The sequence below is a fragment of the Anolis carolinensis genome, chromosome 3 (assembly GCF_035594765.1).
Source record: "Anolis carolinensis isolate JA03-04 chromosome 3, rAnoCar3.1.pri, whole genome shotgun sequence".
NCBI classification, from domain to species: domain Eukaryota; kingdom Metazoa; phylum Chordata; class Lepidosauria; order Squamata; family Dactyloidae; genus Anolis; species Anolis carolinensis.
Genome location: NC_085843.1, coordinates 13,147,799 through 13,173,299, shown reverse-complemented (window position 1 = coordinate 13,173,299; position 25,501 = coordinate 13,147,799). Strand labels below are relative to the sequence as shown.

The 25,501-nt window shown below is 39.8% G+C and overlaps 1 protein-coding gene across 28 annotated transcripts in view; it reads left to right on the top strand.

The window, feature by feature from the left end:
* The window catches only part of dlg2 (discs large MAGUK scaffold protein 2), a 1,295,060-nt gene that overhangs the window by 1,158,234 nt on the left and 111,325 nt on the right, over positions 1 to 25,501 (top strand). For all 28 annotated transcript variants that reach the window (XM_062977087.1, XM_062977095.1, XM_062977092.1 and 25 more), the window contains one exon: positions 19,788 to 19,902. In XM_062977087.1, coding sequence (XP_062833157.1) covers positions 19,788 to 19,902 — 115 coding nt within the window. The remainder of the gene's footprint in view (positions 1 to 19,787; positions 19,903 to 25,501) is intronic.

The following is a 25,501-nucleotide window of genomic DNA, read 5'->3' as shown; positions in this document are numbered from 1 at the left end:
CCTGTCTTATTTTCTGATCTTTGGAGCAGAAAAAAAGCTTGTTCTTTCTTCTACATGACATCCCTTCAAGTATTTAAGTATAGCCATGATGTCACTTCTCAGTCTTCTCCAAGCTAAACATACCTGGCTCCCTAAGTTGTTCCTCATAAGGCTTGGTTTCTAGACCTTCAATCATTTTTGTCTTTCTTCTCTAGATATGAAAATTGAGAGGTACATGGGAGAGAGACATATTATTGTCCTCCCCTTCCCACATGTCTTGGGACAACTCTGGGCTCAAAAGCCTAAAAACAGAGGAAACGAGATCCCATCTTGCAAGCGGAGCTCATCCAGAGCACGACAGATTTTGAACCATTTGGTCTTGTTTGGGGCCCATCTGTCTGTTTTGGGTTTTCCTCCCCCATTTTCTCTAGTTCAGCCTCTGTTCATCAGTTATCAAATAACTGTGTGTCCATGTGGGTGGTTGTGTTTGAACAGCTTAATAATATTTTCTTAAAATCAATCATTGGCCATATAGATGACATAAGAGAGAGATTGGTTGGTAGTTCCTGGCATTACCAGGTTTTAAAATGGCAATGATCTTAGTCTTAGATACTCTGGGAATCTGTTTGTGTGCCAAGCATTGATTGTAGAATTTCAAAAGCCAATTTTCAGCTTTGGGGCCCAAGTGTTTGATTTGCTCCACCATTAAGTCATACAGGCCAGGTGCTTTACCAGTTTTACAGGGTCTGCCTCCAAGGGCAAACCAAGAATGGACAACTTGGAACTCCCTGAACAGACTCAAAAGTGGAGTGGGCAGATCAAATGACAACCTGGCAAAACTGCACTACCTAGAAGAATTCTCCACCTTGTGCAACTGTGGAGCAGAACAAACTACTCTGCATCTGTATGCTTGCCCACAATGTCCTACCTCATGTACAGAAGAAGAATTGTTGAAAGCTATAGATAACGTGATCACTGTTGCCCGTTTTTGGTCTAAAATTATTTAGCTGCTTGTGTTCCCTCTATTTTTATCAGTTTTATACTTATTTATGCAATGCTTTTGACTCAAAATAAATGAAATCATTGGGCAAAGAAACAAGTGCTGAGATTTCAGGGCTATTACTGCACCAAGCAATTTGTGATAACTCTGAATTCAAGACAAAACCGTCTACTCAGGGGACCACTTTTTTACCATCGGTCAGATCAGAGGAGAGAAGAGATTTCTTTAGAATAGAGAACTGCATTTTACTAGAACCATTGTGCCGTCGCGCCTGGGGCTATAACTCTTAGCGAAAGAGGCATGGATGTGACATCTTTCCCCAGGGGATTGCTTCTTGCCCTCCTTTAGGGAAGCTGGAACTCCCAAAGATCAAAACACTGTAGATAACTCAAAACTGGTTTTATTGTTTCAAAAGGTTATCCCTTTAAGGCAATAAGCTGGAAGTTTCAAAGGGGTAAAGGAAAATATACATTACAGTCTCTGATTGTCTTGAGTTCAAGGAGCTCTGCAGCTGAGAAGCTTTTCCAGGTCCCTCTTTCTCAATGGCTGTGAATGCCGGAGCAATCCTCAGCCTCAGTCCAAATGGCCTATGTTTGAAGACACACAGTCTTCCTCTGGTGCCAAAGAACTGATCTGAAGGTGCTTGAGACTCCTCAACATCGTCCAAGTTGGCCTGAACATGAAGCATAAGTCTCAAGGGTAAGAACCTGAGAATTGGTGCTGAGAGGTAACTTAATCAAGGGCTTTTAGAGCCAAGTCCCTCTCTCACGTCCATCTGATAGAAAGCTTGATGGTGGAATGAAAAAGGAAACACTGACCAACTCCAGGAAAGGATGGAGTCAAACAATTGAGCTGAGGGAGCAATATAACTGGTGCAAACAACATTGATTGACAGCTATAAATAACCAATCAATCCAACTACATTTACAGGGTAAAGGCAAAATCAGGCAAAACAATTCAAATCTTACAACTTACAGTTCGACATATAGATGGTGCCACTCGCGCCGTCACAACCATGATCACCTTAATCTAACAGGAGAACAATAGTCTGAAGGTGAAAATGTTACTTTTTAGAAGTAATTTGTTCCCTTTAAATATATATATGTAAACTATGAACTTTACTTGTTCCCAATGCGCTAAACTTTATTATTTAGGATCAATGAGTAAATGTTTGAGTAAACCCCCCAAAAGTAATGATGTTACCATGTGCTACATTTTTTTTAAAAAAACATAATGATACAGGAAATCTTGTTACTCAAAATGTGATGTGCTACAGAATCAGAGTAGATTGTAGAATCATGTAGTTGGAAGGGACCACATAGGCCATCTAGTCCAATCCCCTACCATGCAGGAAAGGCACAATCAAAGTAACCCTAACAGATGGCTATCCAGCCACTGTTTAAAGGCCTCCAAAGAAGGAGCTTTTACCAATTGTGCAGACAGGTGAAAGTAGTGGCATATGTTATTTTCCTTCCTAAATGTCTTGCATTTATCTTGCTTTCATTTGCAATGGACTCACAAGAAACATGGGCTTGGTTTGCAAGCCTGATTGCTGCAGCATGTATCACCGTGGAAATTCTATTCTGTTAGGAAACATGAGTTAGCCACAAATAACATTCCCCATAACCTTTATTTTTGACCCCCATGGAATGGTACTTGTAGTACATTATTTCCAAGCTCTGTCTTGCTCTTGATCTCCATCAGTTGGTATTCGTACCTATGTCCACTGCTACTTTAAGAGGTATGTCTGGATAATCTCTGCAAATCACAAAGAAAGAACAAAAGGAAATGTCTTCATTTGGAGACAGAAGCCTATGGATGGATGTAGTTGGAATCTATATTCAGATGCCTGAAGGGATCTGTTCAGCTGACTTGCTTATGCTCCTTTCAAAACCTAAAAGTTATTGTTTGGTGTTCCACAAGTTGTCAGAAATCATGGCTGAATTAGAAAGCACTTGGTATGTGTATAATAATAATAATAATAATAATAATAATAATAATAATAATAACAACAACAACAACAACAACAACAACAACAACAACATACAGACTACAAGCAGAGGCACAACTATGTGGCCCAAATGTTTCATTGGAATTTATGCCTCAAGTACCACCTCCCAGCAGTAAAGAACTGGTGGAATCACAAACCTGCAAAAGTATTGGAAAATGAGCACGCAAAGATACTGTGGGACTTCCGAATCTAGACTGACAAAGTTCTGGAACATAACACACCAGACATCACAGTTGTGGAAAAGAAAAAGGTTTGGATCATTGATGTTGTCATCCCAGGTGACAGTCGCATTGACGAAAAACAACAGGAAAAACTCAGCCGCTATCAGGACCTCAAGACTGAACTTCAAAGACTCTGGCAGAAACCAGTGCAGGTGGTCCCGGTGGTGATCGGCACATTGGGTGCCATGCCAAAAGATCTCGGCCAGCATTTGGAAACAATAGACATTGACAAAATTACAATCTGCCAACTGCAAAAGGCCACCCTACTGGGATCTGTTCACATCATCCAAAAATACATCACACAATCCTAGACACTTGGGAAGTGTTCGACTTGTGATTTTCTGATACGAAATCCAGCATATCTATCTTGTTTGCTGTGTCATACAATGTTGTTGTGTCAATAATAATAAAAAATCTTACACATGCTTTCACTGAAACTAAAGGCAGAGAGAACATAGTCATCATAGCTAATCGTACATTTCTCACCTTGCCCTCCATGCATTCTCGACCCTCTTTGAAGAAATGTGGTCTGTAGTCATCAGGTATTTTGTGATTGCATCTCATTTAGCTTTGGAATGGGTTGTCCCACATATCTAAAGGCAGTAAAAAAAAAAAACAACAACAGCTAGCTTCTATGTCCACAGCAAATCTGTCCTGGGTTGTCAAGCAAAATTTAAATGACTTTCCAAGTAACTTTCCAAGCTCTGTAAAATATAATCATGTTATAGAGGGCTATGATTTATTAATCAGAAAATTCTCATTGAAGAGCGGCATTGTATTTCAAGAAAGTGAGACAGCTGGTCATAATGTTCTTTTGTGTACTAGCTGCACTGAAGCAAAGGACAAATAAATATAGATCTTGCTTGTGAAGTTATGTCAGTTTTGATGCTTCTTCAATTATCACTCTCCTGATGTCTTCCCTGGGAGGCTTTTGTTGTAAATGGAGTGGCAAAATTAGCTGCTCAGAAACAGTGATAGGGAGTTGCCAATAAGCGTCCTATGGATTTTCATATACAGGTGTTCAATTTCACTTATGTTTTTTTACCCCCTGATGTTTGACACTGAACATTATGACCTTTGGGTTAAAAAGTTGTGTATCTGTAATCACACCATTCTCATGATCTGTCATGAAAGGCACTATTAACACAATCATAATTTCTCTTCCAAATTTCGTCTAGCATACAGAAGTTGCTCTGAGAGACAGAGCGTGGTTCTGAGTAGATGTTTCTCAGAACCATGTATATTCATACAGGCAATCCCTGGATTATGAATAAGATAGATCCTGCAAGTTTGTTCTTAAGTAGAATTTGTATATAAATTGGAATAGGTATATTTCTAAATGTAGCTTCAGCCATAGGAAAGGGTTAACACCCCACGGGTGTTTGTTTTGCTGTCTGTGCCTCTGTTCAGAAGATTTCACCTCCCTTTCTGTTCCTGTGACAATTGGATGTTGACAATTTTGGGTTGTCGTGGAAACAAGGATTGGTGAGAAAAATTCAGTGGAGACACCTTTTTCCCATGGTAATTCTTACAGGAGTGAATTTCCCTTACTGGGGGTAGATTTCCTCTCACTCCTTGTTATCCCACCCCTGTTTGTACCCAGGAGTTGTATAATTAGACCTCGGGGATTGCATATATACAAATACATATACATGTATTAGAACTGAAAATGCTGTTTTCTGCACTAAAAATCATGTGCAACTTAAATCTCAAACGGTGAAGATTCCCATCCATCCAGGATATTTCTCATCAGCATATATATATATATATATATATATATATATATATATATATATACACACACACACACACACACACACACACACACACACATACACATACATACAGTAGAGTCTCATTTATCCAACATAAACGGGCCGGCAGAATGTTGGATAAGTGAATATGTTGGATAATAAGGAGGCATTAAGGAAAAGCCTATTAAACATCAAATTAGGTTATGATTTTACAAATTAAGCACCAAAACATCATGTTATACAACAAATTTGACAGAAAAAGTAGTTCATGTTATATTGTAGTAAAGTAGTAATGTTATATTGTAATTACTGTATTTACGAATTTAGCACCAAAATATCACAGTATATTGAAAACATTGACTACAAAAATGCGTTGGATAATCCAGAACGTTGGATAAGTGAGTGTTGGATAAGTGAGACTCTACTGTATTCAAAAATTGACGAAGACTCCGTCCCTCTTTCCAGAAATCATCCCAGCATTTTGCCAATAATGGAATTAGATATATTTAAGACTCTTTTTATGTCTTCTTTCACACACATTTGCATATTATTGACAATAACTGCATTTGTCATTTATCCAAGCCTATCATGTAATTTTGACCCTTCCTTCCTTATAGCAGAATCATAAAGTTGGAAGAGACTGCATAGTCAAGTCCAACCCCCTGCCATGCAGGAAAAGCACAACTAAAGCACCCCAACAGATGGCCATCCAGCCTCTGTTTAAAAGCCTCCAAAGGAGCCTCCATTGGACTCCAGGGCAGAGAGTTCCACTGCTGAACAGCTCTTCTTACAGTCAGGAAGTTCTTCCTAATGTTCAGGTGGAATCCCCTTTCCTGTCATTTGAACCCATGTCTCCATTGACAGTCTCCAGTGCCGCAGAAAGAAGCTTGCTCCCTCCTCCTTATGACATCCAGAACCATTCCACATTCTGTCGTTGATTCAGCAGCATGACTAAGGTACTGGGATAAATAAACCATTCACCATCTTCTCCTCTCCCGTCTGTTCCTTTGGCTTCTCCTTCTTGCTGATTTTGCACCCTCTAACAGCTTGATCCTACTACAAAGCTGTGGAAGCAACACTCGGTAGCTATTAGTTCCAGACATGTAGGTAGAATGTGTTTAGTGCTTTTCATTTGATTTGTGGGAATTGAGCCATCCTTTGCCAGATTTGAATATAATTTGTAGGTTTCAATATGGCAGTGATTGTTCAACTGCATTTTAATGGCAGCTGTTCATCCTGCTTGCTTGTTCTTTGTAACTGGTAGAAGCATGTGGACCTGACATGTCTGTTCCTACAGACGTCTTCCTTTTCCTATCTGCATGTTTTGTCTGTGCCATTTATTTAGTATTTGTTTGGCAGAGAGAAATCAAAATACACATACACAAAGATGTGTGCATCTTTTTCATTGTTTTCCCCCAATGTGTTAGTTCGGCTGCTTCATCAAAAAGGACAAAGAATCTTGGTGCATCTTGAAGTCAACATTTACTTATCTAAAAGTTTTGGATGACATTCAGTACTGAACTTAGGAGTCATAAGCTAGAGTTACAGATTCATAACTTGTGTGTATTCAGTAAGATTATGTGTGCATCACACTGTGGAATCAGTGCATTTCGACACCACTTGAACTTCCATGGCTTCATGCTATGCAATCCTGGGAGGTGACATGATAGCTGTGTTTAAATATTTGAAAGGATGTCATATTGAAGATGAGGTTAGCTTGTTTTACGCTACTACCGCGACTAGAACATAAACCAACGGATTCTATCCAATAGAAAGGTTTTGCCACCTAAATATTAAGAAGAATTTCTTGAGGGTAAGAGCTAGAGTTGGGCCTGGATACTGTTTCATCTGTTTCTTTAGAGGTTTTGTACTGTTCCGTCCATTAATATGGCACAGAATGGTACAACCCCCTCAAGAATGGAAAGAACAATGGAACGGTAGCCATTTGATTGGCTGATTTTCAGCACGCCGACTGAAGACCCTGGCTGGCAGGGCCTACAGTTGAGCTCGACGCTCATAGGCTTGGCTTGCAGGGCCTACAGTTGAGTGCCGAGCGCTTGACACTTATAGGCCCAGCAGACAGGGCCTACAGCTGATCACCAGACCCGCTTGGATGTAGGTCCTGGCAGACTCTAACACTTTGCTGCCCAAGGTCAGAAAATCTTCATTTTTTCAGATGGGTGAAAAAGCTCATTCATATAGTCACCCATTTTTGGAAGTGGCAGATGGAAACAGGGCCATATGAATGGGACAAATAGAAATGGGTAGCGATTCCATACAAATGCACAAGACTAATATGAGCTGTTTGACAATTGAATATGTTGCTTCAGATTGTGGTGAAGTCTCCCTCTCTGTAGGTTTCTCAACAAAGGCTGGATAGCTATGTGTCAAGAAGGCTTGGGTTTTTTTATTCCTTCACAGCAGAATGGGGTTGGACTGGATTGGCCCTTCCAGCTCCATGAGGCTCTGGTTCTGACTAAAAAACTACAAGTGCATTTTAGATATCAGTAGTTAGCAACAAGTTATCATTTACCATCATAGTGTGGAAAGCGCTTACCCATTGTTTTCTGCAGCTAAGCCACAGGGAAAAATGAGAAAGCAGGATAGATCATTTACTTTTGGTCACCTGGCAACCCTAAAGTACTTTCCATCCAATATAATCAATCTTTAGAGCAAGCAGAAGAGGGAGCAATCTATGCACATCCAAATGAGGATAATAAAGGCCAGCCTGGGCTTATGCAGAACATCCCTCAATCTGGTACATCTTCTAGAAGATAGATAGATAGATGATAGATAGAGATAGATAGATAGATAGATAGAGAGAGAGAGAGAGAGAGAGAGAGAGAGAGAGAGAGAGAGAGAGAGAGAGAGAGAGAGAGAGAGATGAAGAAAAGAACTTCAGCAGCCTTTTCAGAGTCTTAGTAAACAGCAGATCGCAGGTCTTGGCATAGTTCACAGAACGCTAGGGGCTGGCTAAGACTTTAAGCTTAAGGGAAAGCTTCTGTGGAACTGAGACCATGCAAAGATCATAGTGACAGGAAAAGGAAGAATTAGACTGTAGTGCAAAGTGCTTTTGACAGAGGGCTGCAAATTAAAATGTATAGAAATCTGACAGGCTTTCTAATTCAGCTGAACATTGGCAGAGGTTCCTTCTTCCATCCTCTTCGCATGCGAGGTACAGCTGGTGCCTCAGCTATTCATTATTCTGCCCTGCAGGAGGAAGAACATCTGAATCCTCGTATATCTCTTTTAAAGTCTGTTGCCTTTAAATCAGGAGTAGAATTTTCTGTGGTTTACATTTTAAAGTAGAGATCACCCTCCACATTTGCAAGCTTGTCTTTTGCAAATTTGATTGTTTGTGGGTTTGATAAAAATATTCTTTCTTGGAATCTGTAGATTCTCCAATGCAACCGTCTCAGAGTTGAGATAGACATGGAGCCCTTCCAGACAGGCCCTATATCGTAGGATCTGATCCCAAGTTTTCAGTTTATCCCAAATTATCTGGCAGTGCAGATTCATATAATCCAGATTAAAGCAGAAAACCTGGAATCAGATCCTGGGATATAGGGCCCTTCATGTTGGAGAACCTTGTTTTTGTTGTTTATTCATTCAGTCGCTTCTGACTCTTCTTGACCTCATGGACCAGCCCATACCAAAGCTTCCTGTTGGCCCAGATTAAAATAATGCCATTTTTAATTCATGATTTTTCACTTTTTGTGGGGGTCTTGTGTGAAGAGAGGACTGTATAGTTAAGCCTCCACTTTCACTGGGTTTGGACATAGGACCCCCGCAGAAGTGGCAAACACATTAAACCCTCTCTGGAACAAAGTTAAATACATTATCCCTCCATTTTCACACACGTTAAGGGTGTAGGACATTGAGCAAAAATTGGTAAAGAAAGAAAAAAGCCACTTTTTAACCCTAGAGAATATCACTGTAGGAAGGTCTAGGCCCTCCAGTGTGACTTCAACATCTGCTGGTGGACCTACAATGGCATGGAAAAGTGTTTTCTGCCAGTCTTTCAGTGCATGTCTGTGGTCAGCTTTCAGTAAAGGTTGACCGTAGAATCATATGAAAGGACTTAGAGATTGCTAAAAAAACAAACATATTGATAAAGTTCATGAATAATCATATCCGTCAAAGTTAAATTCACGAATGTGGAGGTCCGGCTGTTTTTGTTACTTGGTTTGGGGATTTCTCAAACTCTCGGATCCAAAACCATTGCTTCCTTATTGAGATAAATCCTTAGCTAGCATACCTTGTTTCACTGGTATTAAGACAAAACATAAGCAGGGGAGAAATGATATTGACTTAAGACTTTTAACTCTGTGTATATAGTGATTGCATGGTTCCTAGTAAGCAAAACACAGCTGAATTCTAAGTTTCATCTGAGTATGTTTGGCTTTCCAATTGTCATGGGCTTTGGTCCAGTCTCTAAAGCTTTTACTTTCATTAGCCAAGCAGCCTATCTCATTCTGTATCCACATGATGTTAGGCACTGTTGATATTCCCCATGTACTTTGGCCCTTAGCTCCAAACTCATTGAGATTTAAAGCCACACTTCAAGGTATGGGTCTCTTCTGGGGAAAATGAATGAGCTCCTGTTTTTCTTCTTCCTGCTGTTGACATTTTCAAAAGGAAAATGCCCACCATCATGTTTGTTTATTTATTTATTTATCGTGTCAGAAGCAAACCGAGGGTAGTCGGTAATTGGAAGTCATAGGGAGGAGGGAGCAAGCTTGTTTTCTGCTGCCCTGCAGACTAGGACACGGAACAATGGTTTCAAACTACAGGAAAGGAGATTCCACCTGAATATCAGGAAGAACTTTCTCGACAGTGGAACTCTCTCCCCCGGACTGTGGTGGAGGCTCCTTCTTTGGAGACTTTTAAGCAGAGGCTGGATGGCCATCTGTCGGGGGTGCTTTGAATGCGATTTCCTGCTTCTTAGCAGGGGGTTGGACTGGATGGCCCATGAGGTCTCTTCCAACTCTACTATTCTATGATTCTATGGTACAGTTATAATGTATTTAAAAACACAAACAAATTTAAAAACTTGGCATTATACTAAATGTCCGTTGACCAGTAGCTGGCCACTTGGAGTGCCTCTGGTGTCACTGTGAGAAGGTTCTCCACTGTGTATGTGGCAGGGCTCAGACTGCATTGCAGTAAGTGGTATGTGGTTTGCTCTTCTCCACAGTCACATGTCATGGACTCCACTTTGTGGCCCCTTTTCTTAAGGTTGGCTCTGCATCTCGTGGTGCCAGAGTACAGTCTGTTCAGTGCCTTTCAAGTCACCCAGTCTTCTGTGTGTCCATGAGGGAGTCTCTCATTCGATATCAGCCATGACTTGAGGTTCCAGATTTTAGCCTGCCACTTTTGGACTCTTGCTTGCTGAGGTGTTCCTGAAAGTATCTCTGTAGATCTTAGAAAACCATAGATACATGTCCATTGCCCTGCCAAAGGCTGTCTCTGGTGGTTGCTGAAGCAAATAAACCAAGGCTGGGGGAGCTGTTGCTGGTCAACAGGGCAGATTCCATTTTTTGGAAATATCTCATTGGGCTGCATCCCAACAAATTGTAGGTTATAGGGTACAATGGAGAACCAGTAAGCAAAGTGGATGAGGCCAAATATGAGTGGGTTTTATATGGTTCTCAACACCCGTATAAAACACAGCTCATATCTACACAGCATAGCTTCAAATGTTCCTTTTTAAAATCTGATCTTTGTTATAACAGTATTTTCAATTAAAATGAGACTAACTGGGGGAGGAACTATTGCATATACTCATGTATAAGTTAACCTCATGTATAAGTCAAGTATATAGGGTAGTTATTTTACTCATTACTCTGACTATCCAACAGCTCCTTATACTGTAGTAATTTGTTTGTAATGCAAAATGATAGAGAACCAGGACACAATGGGCAAAGGCGTATAGCATTGACATGGTCTAGAAATGAATATCTATCCCTAATATTTAGAACTGTGACTGTTTAAATGATGATTTGACCACCAATAACTTTGTAGAAAGACTCATTCAAATTTAAATTGCCAGGAAGCACATTTAAACAAAGTGGCACGTAAAAGCAAACCAGAGTGGTTCTTAATAGGGTTGCCAAATAAAAGAAGAGACAGAGCTCTTTTATCTTTAATGGCAATGTAAAAAAGAGAGATTTTCAGCAGGTGTTGACCACAATGAAAGTGAATAAGAGACCATATTGCTGAATCAGTTTTGATCTTGAGTTTCCGAAACTATTATTCCAAATGTGCTGGGTGCTGTGTAAACCGATCTTGTCGCAATGGACTTTGGACAATGCAGGCATTTTGCACAACCTTGATTTACAAGGTCACATTCTTTCAGAAAGGCCATTTCCTATATAAGAGTTCCCTTCTTTGGAAAGTAATTTGGAACAGTTTTAGCTCGGGCGATAAAACATTAACAAATTATATTGGAATAGGAAATCCATGTGCCTCTCATGAGAGTTTTATAATGAAGCTATGAGTCTCCTTTTGACATATCCTTTTCTTGGAAAATATTTCTGTAAATGTAACCATAAAATTGGGTTGTCTACTATCTATAGTCCTCAATATTTACAGGTTACGATTACAGCCAGGCCTATTTACTAAACGAAAAGTGTTTTCTGAATCAGCTAGTTCTCAAAAATATGACACATACATCCCAACATATATAGAAACTCATGCACATATCTCTTCAACTTGAAGTAGGATAATAACAAATCTTTTTCTTTGGATGGGAGTGGGTGGGTTTAAGGATGAATCTTGCAACCTCCTCAATGTTTCAGCTTCATAGCGGACAACTATTTTGTTTTTCCCAACATGTTTCTGTCATGAAATAATACAACCCCCTATATTCATGGGACTGATAAATATGATTTCATTTATGTCCTTTATAGGCAAATCCTAGGTCCTCTATGGTATGTTTCCACCCAAAGTAATTTATTCAATAGGGTTTGCTATTTTCCACACTTTTTCCTAATCATTGTATTATGTAGTTCAGAGCATTTGGGATGGGAGCTATATAAGATACCAGCCAAGGAGCAGAAGAATCATATTCCTTTTCCACCCTTAAATGTCAACCTTACTGCTGAAAGTCAATAATTGATTCCTTGGGTAGCAATAGGATTTATACCTATGTGAAATGGTTACACTTGTGGGCTTTTCCTGACATAACAGTGAATAAATCAGTTGTTCATTGCATGAGCAAGAGAACTTGCACAGAGGTAGGGACTAACAGGATTCTAGCCTATAGATTATTAGTACTCTCATTCTCTTTAGGACCAACTTGAGCATGGTCTAGGAAAGCTCTGTATGCTCCAAAGCCGGCATGGGTAAACTTTGGCCCTCCAGGTATTTTGGACTTCAACTCCCACAATTCCTAACAGCCGGTAGGCTGTTAGGAATTGTGGGAGTTGAAATCCAAAATACCTGGAAGGCTGAAGTTTGCTCATTCCTGCTCCAAAACTAGTTTTTATTATCCAGGAGAGTGAAAAATATCAACTTAGGAAGTTTGTCTATTAAAAAGCTTGGAAAAGTTACTTTCAAGACTACAACTAAAATAATCTTCCAAATCTGGAAGGCTCTGGGAATTGTATCCAAAAAAGAAATGTTTCCATGCTCTGGTCTACGAGCTCCGTATTGTCTATAGCAATTCTCCACGAAGTCAAGCAGGACATTGTTTTCTAGATATCTAGATAAAAATAGGACATATCATTGTTTCTACTTATAGGCAGCACATTATAGTTATTTCTAGAAGCTTCCTGAAAAATGAATTACTGTATATACTCAAGTATAAGCCTAGTTTTTTAGCCCTTTTTTAGGGCTGAAAAAGCTCCCCTCGGCTTATACTCGAGTGAGGGTCCTGGCCGGCTTCTATTCAGGTCGGCTTATACTTGAGTATATAGGTATTCAGAGTTGGACAGTCTTATCTTATTAAAGTCTTATTAATATCTTAAATTACAGTTTTATATAAATATTTAAAAACATTTAACCGACTGATGACTCAAATAATGCAATTTTATTAATACCTATTTTTATTTTTGAATTTGACCCGTAGTTGCTGCATTTCCCACCCTTGTCTTATACTCGAGTCAATAAGTTTTCCCAGTTTTTGTGGTAAAATTAGGTGCCTCAGCTTATATTCGGGTCGGCTTATACTCGAGTATATATGGTATCTGTATTTGTGGATAACATTCCAGACTTTCCATCATGTGGGGGTTAATAATAATAATAACAATAATAATAATAATCAACAACAACAACAACAACTTTATTTCTACCCACCACCATCTCCCAAAAGGAACTTGGGGTGGCTTGCAAAGCACTTGTAATGTAATCATACATACAGTGCAATAAATACAGATACATCAGTATTAAAGGAAAACATAATTCATGTCTTCAATACATAAAACAATACCACAGTAAAATCAATCAACCCTAAAATACACATTGATAAAATATTATAGTAATTATAGACATAAGATGAGTACCAACCAATCAGTCATATATATTGTTCTCAGTTAAAAAAAAAAAACCCAACAGATCTACAATTTGAACCTTTGGGGCTCTCTATCTATTGGAAGGCTTGGTTAAATAACCAAGCTTTTAGATTAGACTGAAAACATTGGAGGGTGAGATATAGATATGCTTGAAAAACAAAGTGACTAATTTTGTACATCCTTAAACAGAAGATGGTGCAGAAGTTTGGATAGTTACATGTGCAGAGTGGATTACCCAGTGGCACAGTGTGTTAAAGCACTGAGCTGCTGAACTTGCGGAGCTAAAGGTGCCAGGTTCAAATCCTGGAAGCGGAATGAGTGCCCGCTGTTAGCCCCAGCTCCTGCCAACCTAGCAGTTTGAAAACATGCAAATGTGAGTAGATCAATAGGTACCGCTCCGGCGAGAAGGTAACGGCGCTCCATGCAGTCATGGCGGCCACATGACCTGGAGATGTCTACGGACAACGCCGGCTCTTCGGCTTAGAAATGGAGATGAGCACCAACCCCCAGAGTCGGTCACAACTGGACTTAACATCAGGGGGAACCTTTACCTTGCCTTTACAATGGATGTTGGCTTTCATATTACTGGAGTAGTGATTTCACTCCACATTTTAGTCTATATGTTAAAGGTGCCACCCAAGATGCTGCATGTTTTTTGAATATGTTGGTTCAGCAGCTTCTGTAAATGTTTTAAAAATTGGTCAACAACTCTGAGCTGATTCATCACTTCATTAAGAAGTGAAGGAGAATTTTCCACTCACTAACATTCCTCACCAGATATTTGCATTATCTTTCCATGCTAATGCAAATATCTGGTGAGGAATGTTATCTTTCCAGGCTAGGAGCCCCGGTGGCGAAATTTGTTAAAGCACTGAGCTGCTGAACTTGCAGACTGAAAGGTCCCAGGTTCAAATCCCAGGAATGGAGTGAGCGCCCGCTGTTAGCTCCAGCTTCTGCCAACCTAGCAGTTCGAAAACATGCCAATGTGAGTAGATCAATAGGTACCACTCCGGCGGGAAGGTAATGGCGCTCCATGTAGTCATGCCGGCCACATGACCTTGGAGGTGTCTATGGACAACGCCGGCTCTTCGGCTTAGAAATGGAGATGAGCACCAACCCCCAGAGTCAAACATGACTGGACTTAATGTCAGGGGAAACCTTTACCTTTACCTTCCAGGCTAGGCATCAAAACTTATCTATTGCATGTTTCTTCCATGTTTCTTTGACCTTAACAGACCAGGAGTAAGAAACATTCTGGTTATAACATTAGCCATATCTGCTTCAAGTTTCGAGAGGAAATGTCTCAAGGCATTCTGATTTTTCAAAAAATGCAAAAAAAAATCTGAGTTGGTTCAAGTTATATTAATGCCATTACATCCTTCACAATGGAATCCACAGATCACCATTGCGCTGATTTACTTTGGTGTCTGAAGATAGGTATCTGAAGATAGGAGAGGTGGGAAATACCCTTGAGCCCCAACTGACAGTTTTTGCTCATTTGTGATTTGAAATATACAGCTCATGGGCAAATGTGCTTGGAATATAGAGAACCAACCAAGTCTTTTACTGCTTAAGTTCATGTGGGAGTTCACTTCTTTTCCCAGTGGAAACTGTCCACGATCTGAAGCTACACTTTATGGAGAATGAGCTTTTGATCTTGCTCCTCACTCTTCATGTTGGAGTCGTCTAAATATAGATGCCAACTCCCACGCCTTCATCCATGGAATTTCTCCATTATTTATTAAAGAGAAAAGCTGCAGCTGGAAGTAAGGATCCTTTATACAGAATGAAAACTGATGCAGTCAGCTCATCAGAAATAGATTGGACAGGGAATGGACAATGGGTTCTTTCAGGTTTCGTGAAGAAAGTCGTCTTTAAATTAGAAAAAAGCAGGGAAGTAGCTATTGGGAGAGTGCAACATGAAGGCAGACTTCCAAAAGTAGAATTCTGCCCCTCATTTCCACAGATGGAAATGACTGCCTTTAAGTCATTTCCATCTTATGGCAACCCTATGAATGGGTTTTCTTGGCAAGGTTTGTTTAGAGGGGTTTTTCTTTGGAGTGTTTTTAAATGACTGTGTGTTTTCATTATGTGTTTTAGTAATGTTGTAATCCACCTCGAGCTGTGAGGAAAGGCGTGTAAGAGATAAAATTATTATTATTATTATTATTATTATTATTATTATTATTATTATTATTTGATGCATAACAAAATTAGTACGCAGCAAACAAGATCACTATGCTGGCTTTTGTATTGGATCACACATCTTCCCAAGTGTCTAGTCCTAGGCACTTCCCAAATGTCTAAGGACTATGTGATGTTTCGATGAATAATGCGTGCAAATCCGAATAGGGTGGCCTTTTGCAGCTGACAGATGATGATTCTGTCAGCACCAATTGTTTTCAAGAGCTGCCCATGGTCTTTAGGCACTGCACCCAGCGTGCCGATCACCAGTGGGACCACCTTTACTGGCTTGTGCCAAAGTCTTTGCAGTTCAATCTTTAAATCCTCATATTACAGTGCTTCTCAATCTGTGGTGCCCCAGGTGTTTTGGCCTACAACTTCCAGAAATCCCAGCTAGTTTACCAGCTGGGAGTTGAAGCCAAAACATCTGAGGATCTAGGCACTTCCCATAGCGATGAAGGAGCTTTGCAACTCCTTCCCCACTAAATTCTGCCGCTTGTTCTCAACCAGCCAGTCAGCCCTACCCGCAGCTGCACATCATCGCCAAACGCTGCATTGCCAGCCATGCCCCCATTGTTGGAAACAAGTGGTTGAGGAAGCAAGCAGCAGAATTTAGTGGGGAAGGAGTTGCAAAGCTCCTTCATCGCTATGGGAAGTGCCTAGATTTGAATGGTGACTATGTTGAGAAGTGGTATTTGGGTGTGGCTTTCAACTGCATATGGTAAATGTTTTCTCCTATACTTTGTTCATTTTAAATTTCAAAATGTAATTTACTTTCTGGATAGCCCTCGTATATCTGTGTAAGGTCCAGGGTGGGAGAAAGAATTCTTGCCTCTTTGAGGCAAGTGTGACTGTTTCAATTAGCCACCTTGATTAGCATTGAATAGCCTTGCAGCTTCAAATCCTGACTGCTCATGCCTGGGGGAATCCTTTGTTGGGAGGTGCTAGTTGGCCCTGATTGTTTCCTGTCTGGAATTCCCCTGTTTTCTGAGTGTTGTTCTTTATTTACTGTCCTGCTTTTAGAGGTTTTTTTAAATACTGGTAGCCAGATTTTGTTCATTTTCATGGTTTCCTCCTTTCTGTTGAAATTGTCCACATGCTTGTGGATTTCAATGGCTTCTCTGCATAGTCTGACATGGTGGTTGTTAGAGTGTTAGACTTAACACCTCCCAACAAAGGATTCCCCTAGGCAGAAGCAGCAAGACTTTGAAGCTGCAAGGCTATTCACTGCTAATCAAGCTGGCCAATTGCAACATTCACACTTGCCTCAGGCAGGTAAGTTCTTTTCCACATCCTAAACATTCCACAGATATATAAACCCCACTTGCCTAGTTTCTAACAGACCTTACATCCTCTGAGAATGTCTGCCTTAGATGTGGGCGAAACATCAGGAGAGAATGCTTCTAGAACATGACCATACAACCTGAAAAAACCAACAGCAACCCATTGTCTGAATTTAGAATATGACCTATGCTCTGTGACCTAAACAAAAAGCTGCTGCTATTATATTTAAATCCCGCAGGAGAGATAAACAGCTAAGAGATTTTGCAGTCTCCAAATTCTGCAAGCGACAAAACTCAAAAGGAAAAACCTGAATCCCAAATTACTGTAGTGATATAGTTTAGGACACAAGCAGATTTTTTTTTTTGCAGTTTTGAAGGTCAAATGTTGCTGGTTATAGGTTAATGAATAAAAATAACTATCTTACATTATGCAACTGCAATGCACTGTGGGAAGTTCACCAAACTGAACAGAAAACATTAACTATGGAACCAGCAGTAATGCCAAGATTTATGAACAGAGGAAAATGAGATTTATGCAGAGAGACAGACTGGTTAATGACGATACAGAACTGCAATACGGTCATCTAGTAAGGAGCTGAGCTGACTGGGGAAGTCAGAATTACATGGAAATAGAGCTGCAACCATTATCTTTAGCCAGGATGAGAGAAGACTTAGTGGGAACATGATAGCAATCTTCAAATATCTAAGAGACTCTTGTCTCACAGAAGAATATAATGAGCAATATTTTGCTACTCATAGAGGCAGGAGTAGATCTAATGGGTTTCAGACACAGATGTAAATGTGAGTCAAATATTAGACTGTATACATTTGTATTCATGTGGTTTCATGGTGGTGCACTAAATCACTCTTCTGCTGGATATGAATATTATGCAACATATGGTGTCTCTTATTGTCCTATTGTGCGACGGAGAATGCATAGGGACTTTTTATTCCATCCCAAAGCATGAGTCACATTCAAGGCACTGACAAATACTTAAACACCATCCAAAATGTGCAATGTCATGGCTGGAATCCTGTTTTTATACACCCACTAGGATATTCCTATGGAATTGATACAGACTGATTTATTCTTATCCAGAATTATGAATTCCAAAATACCCTAAAATCGAAACGTGTCCAAACCAGTGGCAGAGATAGGAATGTATTTACTTTCTGCTGGTTCAGTGTGTGCAAACTTTGTTTCATGTACAAAATTACTCAAAATATTTATTATTTATTTATTTACAGTATTTATATTCCGCCCTTCTCACCCCGAAGGGGACTCAGGGCGGATTACAATGAACACATATATGGCAAACATTCAATGCCAACAGACAAACAACATTCAGTTTTTAGACAGACACAGAGGCATTTTTAACATCTTTTCCAGCTTCACGATTCCGGCCACAGGGGGAGCTGTTGCTTCACCGTCCATTGGTGGCTGTTCTTCCTCTTCTTTTCCTCGTGAGCAGTTTTATGGTGTTGTAGATTAGTTAAATTAGCCTCCCGCATAAAGCGTACCTAAATTTTCCCTACTTGACAGATGCAACTGTCTTTCGGGGCTGCTAGGTCAACAGCAAGCCGGGGCTATTTTTTTTTTTTATGGTCGGAGGCTTAACCCGACCGGGGCTTCGAACTCATGACCTCTCGGTCAGTAGTGATTTATAGCAGCTGGTTACTAGCCAGCTGCGCCACAGCCCGGCCCCATATATCATGTACAAAATTACCTTCAGGCTTTGTGCATAAGATGTTTAACAAACTTAGATGAACTTCATGTTTCAGCTTCTCCGAAATATTGCACTTTGTACATATATGTGAATGCGGGTTTTCCAAAATCAGAAAAAAGGGCCCAGCCAGCATTGGTAGGGAAGGGTTCACTAGCTCCCCAGGGTTTGCAAGGGGGAGAAAGGCCACAGAAAAATTAAAATAATGTATAAATATTAAAATTAAAATAGTGTTCCTACTTCGCGGATTTCCACTTATCGGTGGAGGTCCTGGAAAGGAACTCCCACGGTAAGTGAGGGAACATTGTAATCCAGTTTAAAGCAAATGTTGTAGATTATCTGCCTTGATATTCTGAGTTATATGGCTGTGTGGAAGAGCAGAGTAGCAAAGCACAAGGGAAGATGTTTTTACTGTGTCTGATTGTGATCCGCAGCTTGTGCCAGTCTTCTTTCGTATGATATTATTTCTAGCACCCATTTTTTGCTTGATAGTCAGGCTTTGCTTCTTGTAAATCAGTGCACATCCCAGAGTAACTCCCATGTGCGTTGGTGTGCTGCAATGCTCCAGTTGGATTCCTTCTCAGGTAATCCTCAGAGCTTGAGGTACTTGTTTGTTCTTAAGATGAAAAGCACATGTCTGCATTTTAGATGGATTAGGAATCAGATGGTTTCCCCTGTAATAGACAGTAAGAGCACCTAAAGCTTCTGAGAACTTCTGTTCAACCATTTCAAAGCTCCCTGCTTGAGCAATGATGACACGATTGTCAGCATAGATGAAACTCTCTGTCCCTTCTGGCAGTGGCTGATCATTTGTGTAAATGTTAAAGATGGAAGGAACAAGCATGCTCCTCTGAGGCAGGCCGTTCTTCTCTGTTAATCTGCTAATCTGTGCTTTACCATGGAACTCCCTGGGTGACCTTGGACCTGTCACTGTTTCTTGACTTGACCTACTCAGAGGATTTTTATGGGGATAAACTGGGAAAGGAGAGAGCCATGAACCTTGAGGTCATTAGAGGAATATAAATGTAACAAATCAATTATTATGATATACAAGCTGCATTAGACAAGGTGATGAATGAAATGATTTTTTAAAAAATGCACTTTTTCTTCTTTAACAGAATACGCCCGATTTGAGGCCAAGATCCATGACCTGCGTGAACAGATGATGAATCACAGCATGAGTTCTGGATCGGGCTCCCTGCGAACCAATCAGAAGCGCTCCCTCTACGTCAGGTAGGCAGACAAAATGGTACCATTTGCAAATGTGAAATGACAATGAGAGTAACAGCATGTTATTCCTAAACTTTATACTGCCCTATGTTGATATAGCAGTTTTTAGAGAGATACCCATAACAACCTGTTTTGTTAAAAACAGAGAAAGGAATTTTGGCCATTTGAAGGCTCATCAAGTTGTGCCAAGCTGTTCCAGTGTATCTGAACAAGTGCTTCATAGTCCATGAAATCTCTGCTGAAATAATTTGGTTGGTCTTAAAAGTCACTAGGGACTTTTTATCTCTTATTGTGGTATAGAAGAACTGTAAATGTTGATGGAAGAACTGAGGAAGGAAATTTTAATAAAGATAAAGGGGGAAAAAATCATTTCTCGAAGTAACAAGTAAATAGCATCCATGACAGATCTGTTGAACATGACTGCAAGGCAAGTTCTCAAAATTAAGAAGCCAGGAACCGCTCTCATAAAGCTTTCCCTCCAATGAAAAAGAAACAAACTTGGAAGTGACTGAAGTCCATCTCTTAGAGAAGATAGGCATTCCTAAGTGATGAAAAAGTAAAACTTGGCATGTGATTCTATTGTTCCAGTGTGAACATAGAAATTTTTGGAAGCAATATGCATGGGCTTCCCCATTTCCCCTTGTTTTGCTGGAGAGATGAAATAGGAGATATATATAGAGAGAGGAATTCCCGTATCTCTGCAGTGATGTCCCCTACTTGCTTTGCTGAATGGCCACATTCTGCATACATGCATCTTAGCTATGAGCCCTTCTTATGCACATACTATAAACCAGAGGAGGCTAGACCCTAGTTGTTTTTAATAGCACTCCCTTCCTCTTAAGTGCATTAATTTGCCATCTACATCGCTCATGCTGCGCCTCCAGTTTGAATTGATGGTGGCAAATTGGAGGATGGCAATTGTCAGCTCCCCTGGCAGAAACGATTGCTCTTGGTGAAACTAATTTGGATGATGACCTTATAGAGAGCCAATTAAGATCTGGGCTCTTAAGAATATGTCAGCATGACAAAGAGAGGGAAATGTGGGCGTCCCATTGAGAGGAAAAATTGAACCCTTGATGTGTACCTTAATGATGTTGATATGGTTTCTGGTGAACAGGAAGGGTCAGAAGGTTTAATGCTTAGCCATTCTTGGAAATCTTAGTTAAGCATGGTGTTGATAACTGAGCTATGCCTGCTGAGAGTGAGGGCAGGGTGGGCAGCTCTAAGAAATGGTGTTGCCTCTTGCTGTGAAAGTTGATGGTCCCGATGTCAAGGAAACGTGAATCTGCCCTTAGTTTTTGTCCAGAGATGGTGAAATATGCAGGGGGGGGGGTGAAAACTGAAAAAGGGTGGAAGTCTGTGCTTCAAAGAATCTCTCCAAAATGCTGAAATTTATCCTCTAAACAACTCAAAACCTTCAGATGGCTCCTCTGGAGTTCAGATTGAAATCTGGTTTCTCTCTAACACTGAAAGATACTTTTTGATGTACTTTTAAGAATCAATTTCATGAATATGCCACACCTCAAGACAAAGAAAGGGACCATCTACAGAAGGATCTTGGATCATATCCCCCATGGGTAAGGGGAGGAGGATTACTGTATTTCTAACTCACACCCAGTTCTTCAACTTTAAACACCATACATTCCCCCTTCTAGACACAAATGTACAAATTAAACATTTTGATTATTGTAGAGTATGTGAAAGTGATGAGCTGTTCTATTACTTCAGCATCTAGGAATCATTTATGCCATGGTGGGCAGTTTATTGTTGGTATAATTGTTTTATCATTTTATTGTTGTATGTTTTTGGGCTTGGTCCCCATGTAAGCCGCTCCGAATCCCCATTGGGGAGATGGGGCGGGGTATAAAAATAAAGTTGTTATTATTATTATTATTATTATTATTATTATTATTATTATTATTATTATTATTCCAAATACCATTATTTTTATTTAGTTTTGTTTATCAACAGCTCGTTTTTATGGGCATAGACATTGAGTTTGCTCAGTAACCTCCTTAATCCAATTTGTGTATTTGACATCAGAACCATATCGTTCGCATATAATGGTGCGTTGACGTGTCTTCTACCAATTTTTGGAATTATTGTAGAGAGGAGCACATGTCCATCTTTTCAACCTGATGAAAGAAGAAATGTCACTGAAAAAATTAATTCAGGAACACCTTTACTTGCTTGATGAAAAGAAAATCTCTCCTTTAGAGAAACAGCCCACATGAGGAATAGTACTGGACTTGACAGTACTACTTACTCTCCTTCTCAATAAAGATCTAGAGATTGATTGTTATTTGACATCAAGTTGGCTTTGACTTACTGTGACACTGACTGAAACTCTTAGAGGTCTGTCATTCATTAAAATGGACATGTACTCCAAGTCTTAAAGTGAGAGTATCCAACGTATCAAGCACCATTCCCCAAATAGGTCCAATGCCTCAGATAATTCCTTTGAACCTGGAACAAATTCAACACCTGATGATAGACAAATCCCCAACAATCTCTAGGAATAGGAAGTATTGTTTTTGAATACTTCTGTACATAAAACCTTCTGCTAAAAAGACAAACTAGAATATCCGAGGGAACTCCTAATCCAGTTTATTTCTTGGTGTGCTTCTCAATTTGTGGACTTTTGGAAATGTGATCCCTTACCAAGGTGGTATTGCCTTCTCTATAGAAAGGCAGCATGATGTAGTATAATAGTTTCAACATTTGGTCCTGCAAAGGTTTGGGACTTCATCTCATAGAAGCCTCAGCTAACATTATCAAACTGGTAACAGTGGGCCTTTTGAAGGTTCCCTACTTTGCCTGAAGGAAAATATGGATGAAGGGGAAATTGAGACTTGTTCGCTCTGTGGCAATTTTCACAATTGCCTATAGAAGTGCTAGGCTTGAATCCTGCCTCTTTTGCCCTCCCAGCCAATGAATGTGGCACTTTCACATCCTCACAATCTCTGAAGGTGAGCACTTACAAAAGTAGAGTCATACAGAAGAAAAACTGTTTTTCAAGCAGGGGGAATTTAAGGAGCTGCAGAATTATTAAACTCTTAGAATTAAGCATTTCCAGAACATTTTCACCCTGACTGGAGCTTTCAGCTAATACCAGCAACAATCTGAATTGTAAGGGAAAGCTCAACATGAGTCATTTTCACTTGGTGCTTGCTTGGTAGTTTTCCATTGGCAGTAGGAGCTTTTTCATGGTTGGGTAAACTATATCTAGCATCTTCCTGTGATTTGTCATATGTTGATATCATTAAATAAACTGATGGCTTCACTTCACTAATGCTTCCATTCTTGAACTGAACCAAGAACAGGGATACATTATACATTTTCCAACTCTTTTTAATAATATCTCCATCACAAAGGACAGCTTTTGAAGTATGAGGCAGAATTTAATTTAAGAAGCACAACTAGCTAGTCCCAGAAGAATGAGCAAATGACAGTACATTCCCTGGCAGTATGATTAAGGTTTCAGATAAAGACTGTGATTTTGGGATAAAGCTTGACCCGTTTCGTGTCCTGGATTTGGTGGGGGCCCCGATCCATTTTTAGGAGCCTCCTGAAATTGGGAGGGCAGATATCTGTTTTCACTCTGGGGTTCCAAAAGATCTGTTTTATATCAGTCCCATTATGGGTGGGGATTCCCAGACTCCCCTTCCTGTCATTTTAGGCATTTAAGCACTTTTACCCTAGAGGAGAGGTGCTCAGCTGCAGGTAAGTGTGCACTTTAAGGAGGCTTCTTACCTGTTTCTCCTTTAGAGGAGGCACTCAGCTGCAGGCAGGTGCTTGTGCTGGGCCTGCACACCACATATGCACTCTCTCAAGGCAAGGAGGCAAGTTCTGACTCACAAAAGCAGAGGGGGAGTGGATGATCAGCTCCCCGCTTGCTTTTATGTCGAGCTGATTGTCATAGGGGGGGGGGGGGCATTCCATTACCCGTGTTCCCGAAGGTAACAAAATAACTAAAGAACAGATGAAACAAAGGAAAACAGTTCCGCGCACAACTCTATTTCAGATTACTTTAGCAGTCTGTTGAGATACCACTTTTCTCCATAGGAGCTGTCCATGGTCTTGCTTTCCACTATAGTCAATACTCAGCTCTTTCAGGTTTAACTTTTGCAGAATTTATTATTCATTGATTGGATTAATATGGTCTCTCCAGAATCTCCAGCTTGATTCTGAGGTTATCGCATTTTAAAAACTGACCTTAAAGTCACAGTAAAGGACCTAGAGATTCCTAAAGGGATGTTCTCTCAACTAAAAATAAATACAGTAGAGTTGTTTATCCAATGTAAACGGGCCTGCAGAATGTTAGTTAAGCGAATATGTTGGATAATAAAGAGAGATTAAGAAAAAGCCTATTAAACATCAAATTAGGTTATGATTTTACAAATTAAGCACCAAAACATCATGTTATACAACAAATTTGACAGAAAAAGTAGTTCAATACGCAGTAATGTTATGTTGTAATTACTATAGTTATGAATTTAGCACCAAAATCTCATGATATATTGAAAACACTGACTACAAAAATGCCTTGGATAATCCAGAACCTTGGATAAGCAAGTCTGATTTTGAGGTTATCACATTTTAAAAATTGACCTTATAGTCACAGTAAAGGACCTAGAGATTCCTAAAGGAATGTTCTCTCAACTAAAAATAAACAGTGGGTTTTTTTATTTGTGATTTTTCCATTTTCATGGGGTTCCTGTGCCCCTAATCCCTGCAAAAGCGAAGGACTGTCTGTACTTTAAAATATTTGCTTTGATTGGACCTGATCTGATTTCTTCTAACTTGGCCTAAATTGAGCTCCTTCCACTTGCAGAACAAGGCAGCATCAGCTGAACAGATGAATCTCAGTTTAAGTTGCTCACAAACCCTCGCTTTTCTACTTTGAGGCTTGGATCATTCTAAACTTTCAGGGTTGTGGCTAGATTTATCATCAGATTGGGATTAAATTATACACACGATTTTGCCTACCCTTTGTTTTTCTATGTACCTTCAAATCACCTGAATTTCATAGAGTTCCCTTAAGCAAGGAGTATTCAACAGTGATTCTGACAGTTCCCTCCCCTGAAATAGAGTCTATAATACGTGGAATCTCTAAATGCATGGCATTTATATACAATTTTGCTTAATCTATATATTTTAGTCAAATTGTAATGCATCGTGGACATCATTTTCATTAGTAGCCACATCTTGAATTTTTAAGAGAGCTCTGTTTGAAATAATAACTTAGTTTCAGTGTGTTTATAGGACCAGCCATAATTAGTATGTGGACGGGGACTGTCAAAACATACCAAGTGCTTTAAGATATATTTTCAGAGAAAGGCAATAGGAGGAAACCTTGCCTAAGAAAACACTGTGAAATTCATGGGGTTACCATACGTTAATAGTCTCAAAAGGAGATATACCATACTTGCATTAACATACAAATGAGACATCATTCTCCTCTACGCCTATGTATTTATGTATTTGAATATTATTTATTTACAGTATTTATATCTATATCCTGACCCTATAACATACAATCTTGTACCTTATAATACAGAGTGGGGCATATAGTAAAATCACTGCAATCAAATTAAACAAT